Here is a 20,286-nt window from a genome sequence, read left to right on the forward strand (position 1 = left end):
TTTACGGCCTATAATCTGTAACAGTGCAGCCTAATAGCAGGAATGACAGACACAACATAACCTTTACAGCTCTTTATTATGCAAACAATTTGACAGTGAACTGGACAGAGGCATACAGTATAAGGCACAGCTGTTTGCATGACAGCAATACAACACAGGCTCTTAGTCCCACCAGTGTTGCGGAGCTGTGTTTAGCTGCAGTTTAGCTTAATCACATTTGAAGTAGAGCACGTCAGAGCTGACAGGCACTTATCCTCCACACACAACTTACATTTCACAGCGATGTTGTTCTTGTCCCTTTTGCCCAAACATTAAAAATAAAGAGTTCGCTAGCTACGCACGCACACTGACACAACTATGTTTATCTTCTGCTGGTGCGCAGCTACTTGCCAAGAAGTATGAGAGAAACAGAAACAATGCTTCAGGGATTTTTCCTCTTTTGAGGCGTCAAAAGGAAAAGGGAAATGCCGCAATTTGTTTTCCAGTAACGGATTACTTTTTTCGAAAAAGTAACTAAATAACAGATTACTTGAGTTCCGCTACATTACTCGTTACAACACAAAAGTAATCTGAGTGCTCTAACTGAAGACTTTGTATCGCTTTGCCCCAAACACTGGGTATCACTTGTATTGCCACACAGGATAAGTAGTATAGGCCTAAAGCTATTTAATAGTATCATTTGATCGAACTCTAATCAGACTGATACTTGCCGGTATCGGTATCAGGGAGAATTGGTATTAAAGAAAAGACTGGTATCAGAACGTCTCTCGTTTTTCCTCGCTTGTCTCTCTGACACTCTTTCCTCCTGCTTTCCCATCCAGCAGAAGCTCACACTGCGTCTTTCATCGCACATAAAATGATTCCAGCATATTCAGCATGGCTCCTGTCACTGTGAGCTCACTTCCATGTCTGCCAAGGGAACCGCTTAATGGGCATTCCCCGAGTCGTCCTGACATGACAACTTCAGAGGAAAAGCAGCGACAACATTCCCCCAAATTATCTGAGCGAGAGATCTACAGAAGCTGCTCGGAGATAAAAGAGCCTCCGCCGTTTTCCTCTATGCCAAAATCTCTTGTCGCCATGGCAGCCAGCGCTCTGTACCTTGTTTTATTGGGAACACTGTGAATGCTTTTATTCTTCGAGGTGTCATTGAACTTTCTCGCTGAGGATTTTAAAGTGTGTTAAGTGTGGTTGGAAGTATTGTAACAGAGCTTTGCACTTTTTGATATATTTTTTAATTTATTTGCTGTTTTACTGGATGTCAGCTGTAATGTATCAGTGACAAAACACATTTAGTTAGCATGGACCTGGAAGCTAACAATGCTACGTGTGTGATGTGAAACCAATCTTTAGAGGTAGCTCCAGAGAAGCTTTTATTTTTCGCAAAGGGGAATTTTCACTTTTGCAGGATTCTGGACAGCAGTTACCTAACTGATTTAATCCCACCTGAGTCTGTGAAAACTCTCTTTAATGATACTTTAATCTTTACAACAGCCGTCAAGAGCAAAGAGATACATGTAGATAAATGGAGCGACACCTGCGAGCTACTTCAGGCAGTCAACTCCAGCTGCACTGTTATACACACTTACACTTACATTAGGGCTGCACGATTATGGCCAAATGATAATCCATTTTGTGCTTCATTCCCACTCATGTACAAATTTTGCATCAAACTAAGACTTAAAGAGGGGGTATTATGCTGTTTCACATTTAAATATATATGATGTTACAGTGTTGGATGTCCAAACTAAACAAAAGTTTCAAATCTGTAGTTAAAAGTATGTTGGCGTAATCCCCAGGCTTCTCAGCTCAGTCTGCAGGCTGTTTTTTCTACACGCTGGCCAATCAGAAGAAAGCGGTTCCTTAGGGGCGGGGTTTCTTAAAGGGACAGAGCTGACTGAGTCGTTTCAGGCAAAGGCTGTATGAGGGCCTGCACAGAGCAACAGTGTGAGAAAAATGTTTTTTTAAACTGTAAATTATGCTAAGCTACGCCACATCACAGAGTGAAATATGAAGCTTGAAATCATCATAACTTTACCTGGATTTGGTGCACCTTTGCATTAGTGCATCATTGGTAATTTCAGCCTGTCTTTGGGAGTTGGGTAGATTGGGTGACGCACTGTGCAGCGTCGCTGTTATGGATGTCTGACTTGATGCTGGAGAAGGACGGGGAGTAGCCACGTTATTCCTCCTGGCCTTCATACACTTCTCGTGCTGGACTTTGTGCTGTTTTTTCAGCTGGTTGAACAACTGGTCAGTTGTGTTGCTTTGCGGCACAGACACAGGTTTCATGCACTCTTTGCATATTATTTTGCCTTAAACCCGAATCCCTCCAAACAATCGATGACGAGCCGTTTCGGGGGACCAGCTCTTCGTCTTCTGCTCCTGACATTTGATTTGTTGTTGTGTCCCTGTTGTGACATGACATGCCAGCTCCCCCGAAAGTGAAGCCAAAACCTCTCTATCGCCCCCTGGGGGAGTGGCTGTTTAGGGAGTTTAAAGTTAAAGTTTAGGGAGCGCTTAATTTGCATTTTTAAACGTCAATATCACCGTCAGTCATGTTTATTTAATCGTTAAAAGCCAAAAATCATGATCAGGGTTAATATTTGATTAATTGTGCAGCCCTACTTTCGACAGTCACATGACAAAAGTACCCTCCAAATTGGGCGTCCTATTGAAGCCACCTCTCCCTCTGCTCTGCCTCTGCTGTACTGCGCTCGGTCTCAGCCACAGCATCCACCTGCAGGCTCCGGCGAAGATATTATCTCATCACTCCTCAGAACTCTGCTGAGGTCAGAGCTTAGACGCCAAACTCAAACAGTGTTCTGCTGCTGCAATAAACATTTCAAACACGAGTCGTCTGACTGAAATACTGATGAGATAACAGCAGCTTCAAAACATGACATAGGTTATGATAAAGCTGGTCAGAGTCATGTTTTATAAAGAAGGAGCTGCGAGCTAAGAGTCTTGGTAACTTGTCTTATTTAAGGAAGAGGAGTTTTTGATCAGGTTGTGAAGAAGCTAGTTCTCATGAATATTAACAATGTGGAAGGAAGGTGTTTGTTTACCTCAAAGATTACTTTTGTTTACAGGAAGATTCCCCTCACTGTGCACCTGACAGGTGTTCTGTTTAATGTTTCCCCTTTGTTCAACCTGAAGGACAAAGCTGCTGGTGTTCAAGAACATAACCTTAAAGCAAGGACAGAAGAAAGTTTAATTCATTATTGAGGAGTATTTAAGCTGCTCCCCTAAGAGCAAACAATCTAGAACAATCCTCCCGAGCATTAAACACTGTGTTTGATTTCCTCTGTGTGTCCGTCAGAGACTGCTCTCTCCCTGGCGGTGCAGTGCGAGCCGGGTGGAGGTGAGTCCATCCGGGTCCTGGTGGAGGGAGGGGCTCACATTGACTTCCGCGCCAAAGATGGACTCACACCGATACACAAGGCTGTTCGAGGCCACCGCCATACAGCCCTACTGGTAAAGAAAATTCAGCACCCACCCACATACAGAATGCACATAAACTACATGAACTACAGCTCCCAAACTGCCCTGCAAGAAGGGGAAGCTCATTCACAGGGAGATAATTGCATGTGCTACGTTGTCAGGGACAGTGTTTCCCACACAGAAAGGAATCGGCTGCTAAACTGCGTAAAGATTTACAGCTGCAGACTGATTGAAAACATAAAGCTCTGCAGCCCGAGGTGCTGCATGACCTCACTGAACCCTCGGCTGTACGCTCCCATCCTGATTTAAAATGCCATGAATATTCCTGGACTTGAAATCGGAAACCACATTAAGACTTTCTTTCTCGCTGCATTTTTTGTTGTGTTGTTCGCTCACTATTAGAGATGCCTTTATTATACTCAAAGGTGTAAAGAGTACTGACATATTCTACTCAAGTAGAAGTAAAAAGTAGCTCACTTAAAAAGTTCTCAGTGTAAAAGTTACTTTGTCACTTTCCCAACCTGCCGATTTTTAGAAACAAATTTCACACATCACAAATGAAATAAAATAGTTATAGCTAGTTATTTTCAAACCGGGGCCCTGTGTTTACATGTTTTGGTTGTTGAGAGATGGACCTTTTGTCAAAGAGTAAGATCCTTTGTTTAACCAGAAACAGCCATTAGATCGCTCTCTTCATAGCCACCAGACTCCATTGACAAAAACAGTAATTTAACCTTGCAGAACACGGGACTTACTGGTCTACCGCTGCCTTGTTACACATCGTAACAAACGTTAGTTCAGAACCGAACTAACCCTTTAAACACCACACAACAACACAAACAATCGAAGCAGCGGTAGACCATCAGCAACTCCCGTGTTCTGCAAGGTAAAATAACTGTTTTTGTTAATGGAGTCTGGTGGCTTTGAAGAGAGCGATGTAACTGTTTCCAGTTAAACAAAAAAACTTCCTTCGGTCTGTGTCAAAGGTGGCGTTTCCTCCTAACTCTCTGCTGTCCCATTCATGGGTCACTACCGTTATACATCGGGCCCCAGTAGTCACAGCCCAGCTCTTGTTCTTTGCTGCAGACTCGGTGAAATCAACCAGCACTGCTGTTTTGACGCGATTCATGACACTTTAATCTAATTCTTTCTAGCTCACAATAAATAAATAAATAAATATTATAAATATTTCACTCAGTAACGGATGGATGTACAAATGTAGTGAATTACTTTAATTCATTTAAAACATACTTAAGCAAAAGTAAAATTACTGAAGTACATGAAAAAGCTACTCAATGACAGTAACGTGAGTACTTGTAATTCGTTACTTACACCTGTGATTATACTCTATCATTGCTACAGGTGTCTGACAGTGGCCCTATTTTCTGCTGACACTTTTCGCAGGTCCTACTGTCTCTGGGAGCGTCTCCGGACTACAAGGACCGGCGAGGGCTAACTCCGCTCTACCACACTGTGCTGACAGGAGGAGACACCTCCTGCTGCGAAACACTCCTTTACCACCACGCCAAGCTGGGCATCAGGGATGAGAACGGCTGGGACGAGACACATCAGGTGCGTGTGTGTGTGTGTGTGTGTGTGTGTGTGTGTGTGTGTGTGTGTGTGTGTGTGTGTGTGTCTTTAAAGGGCCGGATGATAATATAAAGAGAAGATGAATGCAAATACAGAAACTGTTTGTACAGTTAATTCTGCACTAAATCAACAGCAAAACTTCGGTAAGAGCATCCTGTGGGCAGAATCTTTCAGACTAACGGGGTCAGCAGCCTAATTTGTGTCTATTTCAAGGAGGTGGTTTGAAAGCACCAGAAAAAACAAACCCTGCCTTGGGATGTTTGGGGATTCTGTTGCACAAGTGTGAAAGCATCCTATGTGTAATGTACTAGTTTACTCTGTGTTCCAGTGTCTGCGTGTGTGCGTCCCAAATCCATTCATGCCATGAAACACTCCACCTCTCATCTTTTATCTCGGACACCCTTCACCCTTCCTCTCACCCACCCTGCTTCTGTGGCCTCATATTCCAGCAGTGAAGTGGACAGAAAAAATACAGGTATCAGCCTCTTTGTCTCAGTGGGATCACCCACACTTCATCAGCTCTCACAGCCACTCAGAGCCTTGTTCTTATACTGTGTGTGTGTGTGTGTGTGTGTGTGTGTGTGTGTGTGTGTGTGTGTGTGTGTGTGTGTGTGTGCTGAGTGGGATATTTGACATTGACACTGTCTGGAGTGGATTCACCATAAGCTTATATTGCACTGATACTTAATATCCTTAAATTTGTATTTTCACATGGCCTCTCAAATTAAAGTATTCAGCGATTGAAAGACATTTTTTCAGGATAAAAATTTCCACTACATCCAATAATAATCTTATACTATATATTTAAGTTGTTGGCCCTATCCTGGTAGAGTTGTTTAGCCTTGAGGCCCTTTTCTCTATTCTATATATAGTGATAAAGTCCAGTCTCCTGGTTATGTGATGCCAACTGCGAGGTGGACCCAGTGACCGTCATCACCGCTTTTATTGTCTTACATATACGAAGCTGCCTCTCCTTTAAGCTGGCTAGATCACCATGGTAACTTACTCTTCACACCCAACCTGGTCGGGACAAGGTCATGTTCAGAGTTTCGCCTTATATCGGCTGTAAAGCGCCGTCCTTTCATTAATTATTCCCTGCTGATGTTCTCCGCGTGTGATATAGATCCTCAGCTGAGGTTACATGTGTACGGAAACATCTGGAACCGTAACGTCCACAGCCACAGAACGAAGCTGTGCAGTTACATGAATTACAGTGATGAATGTAATATGACCTCCCCTCCAGTCTCTTCTCGTTTTTACCTGTTTGCGTCAGGTAAAATTAACACTTTAAATTCCAGCAGGTCATCCATACAGTAAAAGAACGATGAGGACACAACATGGACACTGGATTACATTTTTATGCTTGGTCCGAATTTCCTGCCAAGTCCGTTTTTTAGCTAAAACACAGATAATAAAACAGGTTAGTGTGTAGGTATTTATCACGTATTGAATCTAATCAATAAATACATTTTATTAATTTTATTGGACTGCAGTTTTTGACTATACAACTGAAATCATGTGCATCATTGTTAAAGTTCAAGAGATGCACTTTGTGTAGTTATTGCATTAGAAATAAACGGGACGCACTGAGAGCGTTTCATGTGGTAAAATAAGCCTACATTGATTACACAATACATTTCTGCAGCATTCCTCTCGTGCCTTATTTGCAGCAGTGACACAGTAATCACTTTTTTATATATTTATCATCTTATTTAAACTGAAGCAGACAGCCGATGATCGCTCCTTTTTGTGCGGAAGAAGGTTCAAATCGACGGCGGGCTGGAGCGGCGGGCTGGAGCAGCGGGTAACCGCGGGGGCGTTAGTGTTTCATTGCAATAATTCAGACCCGTCACAGCCCTAAATTACACTATTGTTTTCTTACAAATAGTTAAAAGGTATAATTATAATAATCATTCTTTAAAAAAGTCTTCCAAGAGTGTTGAGCTGTGAGAGCCATGATTACCTGACACTTTAAAATCAGATCTACGTCAGTGTTAAGTTGTTGACTTGATATCCTCAGATTATTAGGATTATTGTTATTATTGGCTCTGGCTGGTGTCCCTCACTGTGTTCTCGCCCTCTGAGTTTGGAGGTGGTGTAAATGAAATGTGGTGTCACTTTATTACAGTCACCTTCTTCCTCTGTCTGTGTCACCGTCTCTTCTTCATCCTTGTTTGCGTCTCCGCCTCTCTCTTCTCTTTATTAAACAGCCACATAAATCCTTCCTGTTCTGCTCTTCACTACATCTTGTCTTTTTTTACCTGCTTATTAAACTCCGTGCTTCTCCACATCCTCCTGCCCTCTCTCTCTCGCTCTTTGCGCCGCTCAGGCCTGTCAGAACGGGAACTCGCAGCATCTGGAGCACCTCCTCTTCTATGGGGCGGATTCTTCCTCCCAGAATGCATCTGGAAACACTGCCTTGCACATCTGTGCTTTATACAACAAGGTAGACCAAATACCTGCTTACATAGAGTAGAGAAATGTTGTGATTAAACACCTTAAATCTTTGAACAAAAAGCACTACACGATTATGCATTAAGCGGTTATTATACACGTTATATTTTTAATGTTAATGTACGTTAATCACAATGTTTGCTGCAGGAAAGCTGTGCACGAATTCTGCTCTACAGGGGAGCAAGCAAAGACACAAAGAACAACAGTGGGCAGACCCCCTTTCAGGTAATGGCTGACTGCCTGGCTGGGTAATTACGCATGTTGGGTGTTTGCATGGTTTAGTGTCTTATTAACTTAACGTAGCAGAAAGCGCCAGGGCCCTAATTTCACTTTAAACCATTATTGTGCTGCTATGCACACAGAGGTCCCAGGTGGCAGGATTGTGTGTGACCTCTTAATCTGTCAGTGCAGAAAGAGCCAGCTGAGACAGTCTGTGGCGTGTGTGTGTGTGTGTGCGTGAGACAGAAAATAAGAGAGGAGACAGCACAGAGGAAGCAGTGAAGTTTGCATGATTGTGTGCTGACCTGTGGAGTTTATCACAGGCATTAGTGCAAAGGTGGAAAGAATACAAAACAAGTCGTCACATGAGAATATGCAGATGTTGTTGCTGCAGATTCTTTCCTCCTGACTAAAAGTAAAGCCTTAAAACTAACTGTTATTCCAAGAGCAGAAGGATTTAATGCACCTATATGTTGTGCATTAAATTGCCATATGATTTTATCTTTGTGTGTGTGTGTGTTTCTATCAGGTGGCTGTCATGTCCGGCCATTTTGAGCTGGGAGAAATAATCAAAAATCATCGAGATACAGATGTGGGTAAGTAGCTGTAAGTCGCTTATAAAGGAGTTGTAGCTTCAGTGATCTAAAACGATCCACTCGGGGAGGAAACTGGGGATTAAATCAACAAACAAAAGAAGCAGATGCATGAGTACATAATGCAGAGTTGAGGATGTGTAAAAGAAGGAAAAAAAGGTTGTACGCTCACCTTTTCCTCTCTCAGTTCCCTTCGTGGAGTCTCCAAAGTACGCCCCCCAGAGGCGGGAGAGCGCCCGCACGCTGACCATACCCCACCCTCACCCCTTCCTCCGAGCCAACAGCGACAGCAGCATGAACCTGCCAGAATGGATGGCCGTGCCCAACGCCCCGGGGACCAACATCGTCTCTGTGCAGGTGAGAGACAAAGAGAGGAAAACAATGTGACCTCAGAGTTGATTTTTGTAAATGTTCTGGATCTTTTGACCTCTGAAAAGAATGATACTCCCCAGTTATCAGCCAGGCTGCGTCCTAAATCACATACTATGAACTACATTCAGATGTGTGTTCTATTGTTCGACTTACTTTTGTGTGAAAACAGTTAAATCTGGAATATAAGTCGCACCGGAAAATAAGACACCTGTTTTTGGGGCTATCCCAGAGGGAAAAAGGTTTTCTGTAGCTATCAGTTATTTCAACACTAATTAAATTTATTTCATTTGAAACAGATTCAAAACACAAATTACAGCCTGCCATTTGTTTTCGCCATGTCGAGTTTGTGTCCCTGCGAGCTCCTGGTGCTGCAGTTGAGCTCAGCCCACAGTAACGCTGGTTGTTGTGAGGATGGCGGCTGCACTTGCGATTGTGAACACATCTAGCACTTCTCATCCCTGCTGGCTTAGACTAAGGTTCCAAATTGTTACTGACATTTAAAGTGATAATCTCGAAGATCTCAGTTTCGTTCTCTTTGGCAGCACCTGTGGTGATAAACGGTTACGGAAGCACACTTCCCCGGATATCCAGACAGTGTTGCATGTGTGACGTCCTCGGCTGGCTTTGGATTTTCACTTATTTTTGAAGTTGTATCGGCAGTCATCAATCTTTTCTTTGTTTGTTCAGCCATAGTAGATTACTGTAAAACAGCAGTTGACAAAACAACCTCACCTTGTGCTCCATTGAGTAAGTGTTTTGTTTTTTTTGTAAGAGCTTTTAAAAGCAATTTCGAGTTACTCTCCACTTAACAACCACACACATTACTGATGTATAACAGAAGTGATTAACATGCTGTTCCAGACACTAGGTTGTAAACTGCTGCTGACTTTAACTGACTCCATCAGAAGTCATCTGACAAGGTATTGATTGTATTTTACTCTACTTATATTATGCTAAAAAAAAACATAAATGTGAAGCAAAATACAGTTGCAGGAAGCCAACAGGTAACTACAATCCTCACTTCTAAATTCAAAGGGTAGAAATTGATTCTTCTGCTATATGAATAAAAAAGCTGCCTGAAAGCCGCTGATGTGATGTGACGGGACGCTTGTTTTGTTTCTACACAGGAAGAGTCTGAGTGGGAGGTTTTATCCACTTAGTATGAGACCACTATAAATATTTAATCTGCTTTTCTAGATAATAGTGCTTCATGTTTGCTGCTTCTGAACTGGCTTGTGATTCTGGATTTCTCATGAGTGGCATTGTTGAAATATTAGATGAGCTGAGGGGAGATTATTATTATCTGTGGACTTGACAGCTTAAAGAAACTGTAATTATATTCATTGTACGGCTGCATCCAAACATCTTGTAGGCAAGTGATGAGATTTAAAGTGACAATATGCAATATAATGGGTGACCTTTATCAACCTCTGGTGGTGAACAGTACTCATTGCAGCAGCATACATCTTGCCTTCTGTATAAACCGTCCATGCACATGTATCGTATGATGAAGTCTCCGGCTCTCGTCGACACCATCTTGAGGATTAATGGTCATGTTGAGTCATACCCATAAACATACAACATCATGTAATAAAGTGCATTTGATCATACATGTACATGTTATTTTATGTAAACATTATGTGCTCTTAAAGGCACAGTTACACACCTGAAGAGAGTTCTAATAATTGATGCAATAGATATGACAGTCAGAAGTTAGGTTGTCACAGCAACAGAGAAGAAGACACAGACGTTAACTATAAGTCAATGAAGCATCCGAACCTCCCGTGTTCAGTAAGTTCCTCCCCTCTTCTCTTTCCTGTCTCTCACAGGGTTATAAGCATACAGGCACCCTGCGGAGCTCCAGCAGTCCCAGAGGTGCAAGAACGCGCTCCCCCTCCAGAGGGAGGATCGGGGACAAGGAGGACCGCAGCAGGCAGAGTCAGAGGAGACAGGGGTGAGTGGAGAAGCCTGACAGGACAGTACAGAATATTGTGGGTACATTCAGGCTGTCAGAGTCTCTCTGCTGGATATCTGCAGATCCTTAAAGAGTCCTAAAAATGTTTAATAGTTAATTATATGAGTCAGCGTCCCAAAGAATTGTGAATCTGGTTTAATGTTAAAGTTGATAAAGTCTCTTCACCCTCCAACCTCCTGCTTCCTCCCACCAGGCCTGCCCCTGCGAGCACAGCCGGACAAACCGCCGGCCAGCGGAGACGCCTCTACAGCGCCGTCCCCGGACGAGTCTTTGTAGCTACCCGATCACACTCTGCCCAGGGAGAGCGAGAGATCAGCTTCAGTAAGGGAGACAGGGTCAAAGGTGAGTACATGTGTGTTATCGTGACATAATGTGTGCATGTTTGACTGCCATGTGAATTCAGAGTGGCTGTGTGGTTGGGAGTTGGTGTCTGTGATGCTCTTTACACCTGGTACTAACATGACAGGATTGTCATGACACAAAAGTGATGCTCATTAACAGCACCTACAGAGGTGTGAGGTGTGTCTGCCCCTTTAACAAGAAAAGGTGTATGAAATGAAACTCCACACAAATCAGACATTCAGCTCTGACATCCAAATGTTTGTAACAATTATCTGAAGACACATTTAAGACATCAGAGACGCAAAAGATGTAAATGTTCAAACAGCAAACGGTACAGTTCAGTGGAGCCTCTCTGTCGGGGCTCTGGCATTGCCCCAAATAGTTCCTGATATAATGTAAACTGCTGACTGCAGGGGTTTACCAATTTCAGAGCTGAGATTAAATTAGCAGCTTTTAAGCTAACACCATTTAGCTAAATGATAAAGTCAGCTTAACACACACACAAACACACAGGCATCCATCTACATGACATCACAGCACATATCCAGTGACCAGGACGCCATGCTAAAATGTCCTCCTAAACAAACACAAAACCACTTTAACCTTCGTCTTGTTTAGGTGTTATGGCTAATGTGTCACCTTCCACATTGAGCACTCACAGGGCATAGGATGCTACATTAGCAGCTCTCAGATGTTTGATTAAATGTAATTTAATCAGACGCTTAATTGACATAAAAGCTTTAGGAACAGTGTCAGAGTATGCAGTTGATCAACTATAAATCTTAGCAATATTTTATTCATATATTTATACCCACTTAACTACAGCAAGTTAATGTTTGTCCTCTTTTGAGCTCTGGTACAGATTTTCTATGGGGACACTGTTAATGACAGTGTTGAGATTTAACTATCTAATCCATAAACAGTCTGCAAACAATAAACGAGCTAACTGAGTCTGAAAGGCTGCACTGGGAAGGATAGTTGTTACTAACAACCCTTTAAAAACGACAGATGGACTTCTGTCTGACAAAGCTTTAATAATAATAACAACAATGTCCCTCATATTGCATATCTGTCAAGCCCCTCGTGAAACCGCAAACTGCCTTCTTGAGCATTTTTCATTCATTTTTCTATAATTCAATAATAATAATATGTTGAATAGTGCGCTAGAAGGTTAAGTAGATGGATTTTGTTACCTTTTAATAAACTTTATTAGTATAGCAACCTTTACACAAGAAATGCAGCTTAAAGGGAGGGTATTATGCTAATTTCAAGCTTCATATTTCACTCTGTGATACCTGTGGAGTAGCTTAGCATAATTTACAGTTAAAAAAAACGCAGGCCCTCATACAGCCTATGCCTGAAACAACTCAGTCGGCACTGTCCCTCAGAAACCCAACCCCTTTCTTCTGATGCTTTTTCTACACGCTGCACTTTGTGACGTCACAAAGTGCAGCGTGTAGAAAAAGCAGACTGAGCTGAGAAGCCTGGGGATTACTCCAACATACTTTTACCTACAGATTTGAAACTTCACCCACGTTTTGTCTGGACATCCAACATTGTAACATTATATATGTCTTAAAATGTGGAACAGCATAATACCCCCTTTTTAAAGATCTTTCCAACGTCGAAAATTAATGCATCGAGTGCTTGAAAAAAAAACAGGAAGAGTTCCCCAATAATAATAAGATGGAAATTAAAACCCATTTGATTATAACAGTAACAATATGATATGATTAAAAATCAATGAATGATTATTAAAAGGTGCTTTAGAAAAGTCTATTATTACCTTTGGACAGAACCAAACTAGCTGTAATATTAATGCCAAGGTTAGCTGGCTGCTAGCTAAAACCTTAATATTTACTGTTCAGACATGAGAGTGGAATCAGGCTTCTCATCTCAGTCTTAGCAAGAGCCAAGCTAGCTGTTTCCGTTATGTGCTAAGCTAAGCTAACCTGCTGCAGTTGTAACCTTATATTACACAGACAAACATGAGAGTGGAATCTGTCTTCTTATTTAAATCTCAGCAAGAGCCAAGCTAGCCGTTTCCAGCATTGTGCTGAGCTAAGCTAACCTGCTGCACTTGTGTCTTTATATTAAACAGACAGATATGAGAGGGATATCAGTCTTCTAAACTTACTCCCAGCAAGCTAGCAGATGTGGATGTGCTAGGATGAGCATGTTAACACCAGGTGTAAAAGGGATCTAGAGACAGATGAGCATCCAGGCCAAATCCAAGCCAAGTGTCTTCAGATGAGTTTGATAAATGTCCTAATATGCGTGTACGGTCTCTACATGTGTTTGTATTCAATGTCTGCAGGTATGAATATGTGTGTGTTTGTGAGTAAGTCTAAGGTGTTGCCAGGTATGTATGTCTTGGTGAGTAAGGAGGTTTGCATGTCTGTTTGTGCGTCTACATGTTTCCTTCCCGTCAGTATAATGTTGTAGTCTGTTTGTGTGTGTTCATATCTGTCTCTGTGTGTGTGTGTTTCTGTGCTTGTTGTGCTTCCTTGTCCTCCTGACATGCTGCTATTTACTGCCACCCCCTCTAGTGCTGAGTGTTGGCGAGGGCGGATACTGGGAGGGGACGGTCAGGGGTCGCACAGGCTGGTTCCCCTCCGACTGTGTGGAGGAAGTGATGCTTCGAAGCCAAGACAACCGATCAGGTGATCATGAGCACTCGCAGACAAACACACACACGCACAGGCTCATCCTGGAAAAACACCCAGCATCACTTCAGTGGGAAAAAATCTTTTACCAAGGAGTTTTTTATTCATCTACCTATAATTTCTCAAAAAACATGATTAGTAAGCACGCTTGTTTTTTGGTATTATATGAACATGCCTAAAACCTCTGCTGGTTGCCTTGTCAGCTAACTTTGATGACAAACTTCAGGAAGTCAAAGCTCTGTGCCATGAAACATTCAAGTGAACAATCCCCCCTGTGGAATCACAACGTGTCATTTTCACTCTTCAGTTTTTGTAGTAATGAAACATTCAAGCCGTTACTTCATTAATTTATAAGCTCTAAAAATGCTGCTTGCAGGATTTTTCACCTTTTTAAACAAGGTTTTCAGAATTTATGCTCAGCTAGGCTAACAGGCTGTAGGCTGGAGCTTTGGATCTTCTCACTTAAATCTTAAATTTGTAATCTAGTGTATCTAAATTTTGTTTTAAACTAAGAGTTTAAAAGACACATTAGGTGTCCAAAAACTACGGAAGCCCTAAGTGGACATGCATCCATACATTTTATTTATTTTCCGTGATAACGAGTAAATTCAGGTTGTTTTCTTGAGTTATTTCTCATTATCTCGAGATTACAACTCTGCACCGCGATGATCATTCCTCGTGTCCCCAGAGTTGCAAAAACCAGCTTCAATATCCCGAGATAACGAGAAAAATAAGTCGAGATCTCGAGAAATCTACCTGGAAATGACTTGTTAACACGGGAAAACAGAGTAAATAAAATGTATAGATGTGTGTCCGCTCACGGCTTCCGAAAAAAAACAGTACATCTGTATTTATTGATTAATTTATCTATTATTTTAATCATTGTTTCTGCAATAATATGGAAAATAACTTTACTATCACAACATTGATGGAGCTTTCCAAAAAGCTAAATTGATATCTTCAAATTACTTGTTTTGTCCCATCAACAGTGACAGACTCAAAGATTTTGAATTTATAATAAGGTACCTGAACCCACTAAAAGTTGATATTTTTCACTAATTATTCCGTTGTTAAAATTAGGGTTGCTGTGGCTCAGTGGTAGAGTCGGTCGTCTCTCAATCGGAAGGTTGGGGGTTTGATCCCTGACTGCTACAGTTCACATGTCAACGTGTCTTTGGGCAAGACACTGAACCCCAGATTGCTCTTGAGGGCATAGCCATCGGTGTGCGAATGGGCATAGATCTGATTGGAGATTGGCACTTAAGCCTTTGCCGTCAGTGTGTGAATGTGAGTGTGAAAGGATGAATGTGACATGTAGAATAAAATAGCTTTGAGTGGCTGCAAGACTAGAAAAACACCATATAAATACAGTCCATTAAATTAAATTTAAATTTAAATTACAGTCCATTTACCATTTAAAATTTGTGAATTGACTAATGGTTTCAGTACTGATACACGTGTTAGTCTTCTAGTAGGTGTGGATAGAAGTTACAGGTCTGGTGTCAGTTGCTGTTGATCAGTTAATTCTCCTGTGATGGTAGTAGTAGCAGCAGTAGTAATAGTAGTAGTAGTAGTAATATTTGGAGTAGTAGTAGACACTGCAAATAGATTTAATGAAGGTGCGATCTAAATGATGTCCCTATGATTTTGTGTTTCAGAGAGCCGAGGAGAACGAGCCAAAAGGCTGTTCCGCCATTACACTGTGGGATCCTACGACAGCTTCGACGCTCCCAGGTGAGACGTGCATTCCTGCGGGCCTTCAGCAAACTGAACATCTGACACTTACATCCAGAGCTGGATAAAATAGCACGAGGCAAACATGAATAAGGGTCCTCGCTCAAGCTGATAGGCTAAGTGTTGATTTAGGGTGAGGTCAAACCAGAGTGGTTCCTCAAGCTGAACACGAGGGCATTGGGATGCTTCGGTGCTTGTTTGGTGCGACATTAGGAGCAGAATGAAGCGTGAAAGTATCCCATTAGGCGACAGACACATCCAGGTTAAACACAGGTTAAGAGAGGAGCAGTTTGACATTCAGATTATTGTCAGGCCACAGAAACAACATCTTTATGACCCCTCTGCTTCCACGTTGAGTCACAGAGCACATGATGAGAGGGGATGTGTTTGTACAATAACATACTGTGTACATCTATCCAGATTCAATGACTCATGCAGTGATTCATACATTCCAGTTGTGTTTTTATGTGTGTGATGTGTTGTGAGTGATTCATGGTGCAGGATGACGACGTGTGAGAGTTCATTGCCTCAGGTCTAGATGCTGATCCGCCTGCTTCCACAATGGAGTCATGCTCAGGGCTCTCAGGTTAACTGGCTGTGGTTCGACCTGCTGAATGTAAAATGGGCAGACAGGCAGAAGTTTGGAGCGTCTTCCTCCCTTTGTGTGTCTGCGTTGTAGCTCTGAGGTGCCAGGCTGCAGTTTTTAGGTGGGATGAACTTGTTGGTGATGGTGAAGATGCTTTCAGACATCTCTGATGACTAAGTCTTCTTTGTGTTAACTGATGTTGTGTAATCAGCCAGGCGACCAAACTATCTGACCTGAAGCATGGGTAATACTGTCAAGGGAATAACCACGGCTGATCTTAAAACGGCTCCAGAGATCGTTAATCTTTTGATAGAACGTCGTTTTGCTTTTGACGCCGATGCAGACGGCTGTGGCCGGAGGAATTATGTAATCAGATTATCAGTCTGTTCGTTCCTATGTCCGTCTGTCCCATGTCTTTTGGAAGAAGAAAATCTCACTAACACAAGGAGGGAATGTCTTTGAATTTGGCTGTTTAGATTTTGGTGCTCCAAGGTCAAAGGTCAAGGTCCCTCTTTAAAAAAAAAAAGTGTGGCCGTAACTGATTGATACGGGAATCATAACAGAACTTTACAGGTATTTCCAGTTGGAAGAAATGATGACAGGAAGTGATGAAAACCTAGGAGGTCAAAGGTCGACTTCACAACGTCCCTGAAAAACACTTTTCTCGCCATATCTCAGGAAGTCACGGAACGCATGTCCTCAAATTTGGCACAAACATCCACTTGGACTCAAGCATGAACTGATTTGGTTTTGGTGGTTAAAGGTCAAAGGTCAAGGTCAATGTGACTTACGCATCCATCCAAGTCTTGTAAACATGATACCTCAGAAATACCTGGAGGGAATTTTGTTACATCTGTTTCATTTGAATTCTCTTATCAGTCTAAGAGAAAAACCCTACTCCTCACAAACCTGTTTGTTCTGCTGTCTTAAGAGGGGTCTACTGACAGTCACAAGCTCTGCAGAGAGAGAGAGAGAAGAGAGTGAGAGAGACGTTCTCCAATAGTATGCTTGTGCTGTAAATATTTGTGGTGCAGCCTCTCCTGTTTAACGTAAGGGAACCTATTTATGACTTGGTTTTGTTTATTGGGTAACATCCATCCATCCATTGTCTATACTGCCTATCCTGTTCAGGGCCGCAGGGGGCCTATCCCAGCTGTTATTGGGAAAGAGGTGGGGTACACCCTGGACTGATCAGCAGTCAATCAGAAGGCTGACACATACAGTAGAGACAGATCTTTTACACTCACACTCACGGCTAATTTAGAGTCACCAATGAATGGAGCATGTCTTTGGACTGTGGGAGGAAGCCGGAGTACCCGGAGGGGAACTCACGCACGCACAAGGAAAACATGCACACAGAAAGTCCCACTTCAACAGAGCCGGGACTCAAACTAGGAACCTTCTAGCTGTGAGGCAACAGCGCCACGGCCATGCAGCCCCTTTCGAGTGACACTTTTTCAAATATTTTCCATATATAAATATATCCCCTGTCCCGTCCACAGTTGCACATCCATCTGCGGTAAACGCTGATGGATGTAAAATGCTACTTCACTGCTTGGTGCGAGGCAGTGATTCTAGTCAAGCAAAGACCCAGGTATAAAACCATGCTGGATCTTCTGTGGAAGTGATCTGTTGACTCATGAGTGGGGTAACTCTCCTGTATTGACTCTGACTTTGTGTGTTTTCTCCTCATTACCCGCCCTAATATAATGACATCCTTTTAATGCCTTGCATCTGCATCAGGGTGAACTCAACGTCGCTCTGAGGCAAACTCATTTCGCTTTCTGTGACTTGGACTGAACAAAGAGAGAATTATTTACATAGAAATAAAGCCATTATCAATCACATGTATTATTAACATGAAACCCCGCCTCCCTTTCCCTCTTTTTTATATTCTCTCCATCATCATCATTCTTTATCATTCCTTAATATTTTTGTCCTCTCGTGTTTTCCTTTCTCCGTAATTGTGTTTCTCTGTCGCACACGCACACAGTATCATTTATTATTAACACGCTTTTCATCAACAGTGACATTTCATGCAAGCGGCGCACTCAGCCATGCAGAATCACACATATGTTTGTGCACAGCCATGCTAACACACACATCATGGATAATTAAAGCCGTGTACTGCAGCATAGCCTGATCCTGAGCCCGTTTGTTTGGCCAGGCATGGCTGACTCAGAGCCGCCCTCACATGGGCCTACTCTCACAGCCTTTATCACTACATGTAATATCTCACCTATCCCTCCTTTCATCCCTCTATATTTGGACATTTCTCCTGACCATCTCTGCATCCCTCCCTCGCTTTTTTATTCATCACTGTATTACTAAACCCCCTGTACTTTTTAATTTTCTTTCTATCACCCTCTCTCCCCTGGGGTGCCTCCATCTGGAGGTCAGACAGTGAAGGGCACTCCAAAGGGTTGGAGAGGGGGATGAAGAGCTTGGAAGAAGAGGAAAAGCATCCTCTGTTTACAAATGGGTGAAAAGAGTGAAACATATGTGTGTGTTTTTTTGTGCGAGCAACAGGAGGCCAAAGCAGGTTAGAAAGAAACCAGAGAGAGGATGTCCTCTGTTCTAACTTCCTTTAACTTCTGCCTGTGAGGCTCAAAGCAGGACTGATGTGAATTTTCATGGTTAATACGACACTATTGTTCATCAGAGATGGCCATGTTGGTTGTTTTGTTGGTCACTTGGCCCTCCTCAGTGTTCCGACTGACATTTATGTTTCCTACATGTCCCTAAGTTTTCATCTAATGTCACCAGGTCAGACTTTGTATTGTGTTAACTAGCTAAAGCTTGGTGGCCGAGACAGCTCAACTCACAAATAGTGCAAACCCTTCACAGGAAGAGAACACTGCAATACAAAAATGCTGCAAGATGTTTCTAAACATCTAGTTGTATTAACCGTCCACCTAAGGACATTGCTCTTTAGCCTTTGGTGACAAATCCTCTTGCGTTGACAGTTGTTTCTGTTTGTGTGTATGAACTGTATTAAATTTCTAGTTTGCAAGATGTTGCTTTATGCTGCTTACATGTTGCTTTATGGTGTTTTTTCCATGGAGAAGTGCTGAGCTCTTACTTTTTCAACCCTCATAATTGCTCATGTTACTAAAATTAAAAGCATTCTATATTAAGTAATGGATAACGTATGGTGAGGGAGCATAATGGAACCCCGATTTATCACACGTCTTTTTACTCGCAGATGTAATAATTTGACACAAAATATTGATTTTGATTATTTATTCATTTTGAAATGAATATATTTTCTGTTTTCCGTTTAAAAATAGTCCGTTGTCCCACAGTGAGAGCTGCGTCCATAGCAACGGCTAACTCTCTTTAAAATGAGCTAACCTAGCTGTTACTACTCATGTTAAAATGAGCTAACGTAGCTGTTACTACTCATGTTAAAATGAGCTAACCTAGCTGTTGCTGCTCACATTAAAATGAGCTAACCTAGCTGTTGCTGCTCACATTAAAATGAGCTAACCTAGCTGTTGCTGCTCACATTAAAATGAGCTTACCTAGCTGTCATTACTCACGTTAAAATGAGCTAACCTAGCTCCTTTTACTCACATTAAAATGAGCTAAGCTAGCTGTTATTACTCACATCAAAAGTTTGAGCTAACCTAGCTGTTATTACTGACGTTAAAATGAGCTAACCGACCTCTTATCACTCACATTAAAATGAGCTAAGCTAGCTGTTATTACTCACGTTAAAATGAGCTAACCGACCTCTTATCACTCACATTAAAATGAGCTAAGCTAGCTGTTATTACTCACGTTAAAATGAGCTAACCGACCTCTTATCACTCACATTAAAATGAGCTAAGCTAGCTGTTATTACTGACGTTAAAATGAGCTAACCGACCTCTTATCACTCACATTAAAATGAGCTAAGCTAGCTGTTATTACTCACATTAAAATGAGCTAACCGACCTCTTATCACTCACATTAAAATGAGCTAAGCTAGCTGTTATTACTCACATTAAAATGAGCTAACCTAGCTGTTATTACTCAAATTAAAATGAGCTAAGCTAGCTGTTATTACTCAAATTAAAATGAACTAACCTAGCTGTTATTACTCACATTAAAATGAGCTAACCTAGCTGTTATTACTCACATTAAAATGAGCTAAGCTAGCTGTTATTACTCACATTAAAATGAGCTAAGCTAGCTGTTATTACTCACATTAAATGGAAACCGATGATGGTGAAGTAAGACACAGTGAACGTGACTCAACGCAGCACCTGATTGAGGTTTTCTGTCTCGTCACTGTCAGAGTCTGTTGACATTTTCTTTCCCATTCAC

The 20,286-nt window shown here is 42.0% G+C and overlaps 1 protein-coding gene across 1 annotated transcript in view; it reads left to right on the forward strand.

Annotated features, from left to right (window-relative positions):
- shank1 (SH3 and multiple ankyrin repeat domains 1) overlaps positions 1–20,286 on the forward strand; it is a 91,172-nt gene that overhangs the window by 43,270 nt on the left and 27,616 nt on the right. Inside the window, exons 6-15 of the mRNA XM_069675811.1 lie at positions 3,323–3,477; positions 4,849–5,016; positions 7,364–7,480; positions 7,636–7,713; positions 8,237–8,303; positions 8,488–8,657; positions 10,502–10,626; positions 10,841–10,989; positions 13,539–13,652; positions 15,314–15,389. Coding sequence (XP_069531912.1) covers positions 3,323–3,477; positions 4,849–5,016; positions 7,364–7,480; positions 7,636–7,713; positions 8,237–8,303; positions 8,488–8,657; positions 10,502–10,626; positions 10,841–10,989; positions 13,539–13,652; positions 15,314–15,389 — 1,219 coding nt within the window. The remainder of the gene's footprint in view (positions 1–3,322; positions 3,478–4,848; positions 5,017–7,363; positions 7,481–7,635; positions 7,714–8,236; positions 8,304–8,487; positions 8,658–10,501; positions 10,627–10,840; positions 10,990–13,538; positions 13,653–15,313; positions 15,390–20,286) is intronic.

Source organism: Semicossyphus pulcher, unplaced genomic scaffold, assembly GCF_022749685.1.
Source record: "Semicossyphus pulcher isolate SPU_LCO1_2020_fin unplaced genomic scaffold, fSemPul1.0.p SCAF_25, whole genome shotgun sequence".
NCBI classification, from domain to species: domain Eukaryota; kingdom Metazoa; phylum Chordata; class Actinopteri; order Labriformes; family Labridae; genus Semicossyphus; species Semicossyphus pulcher.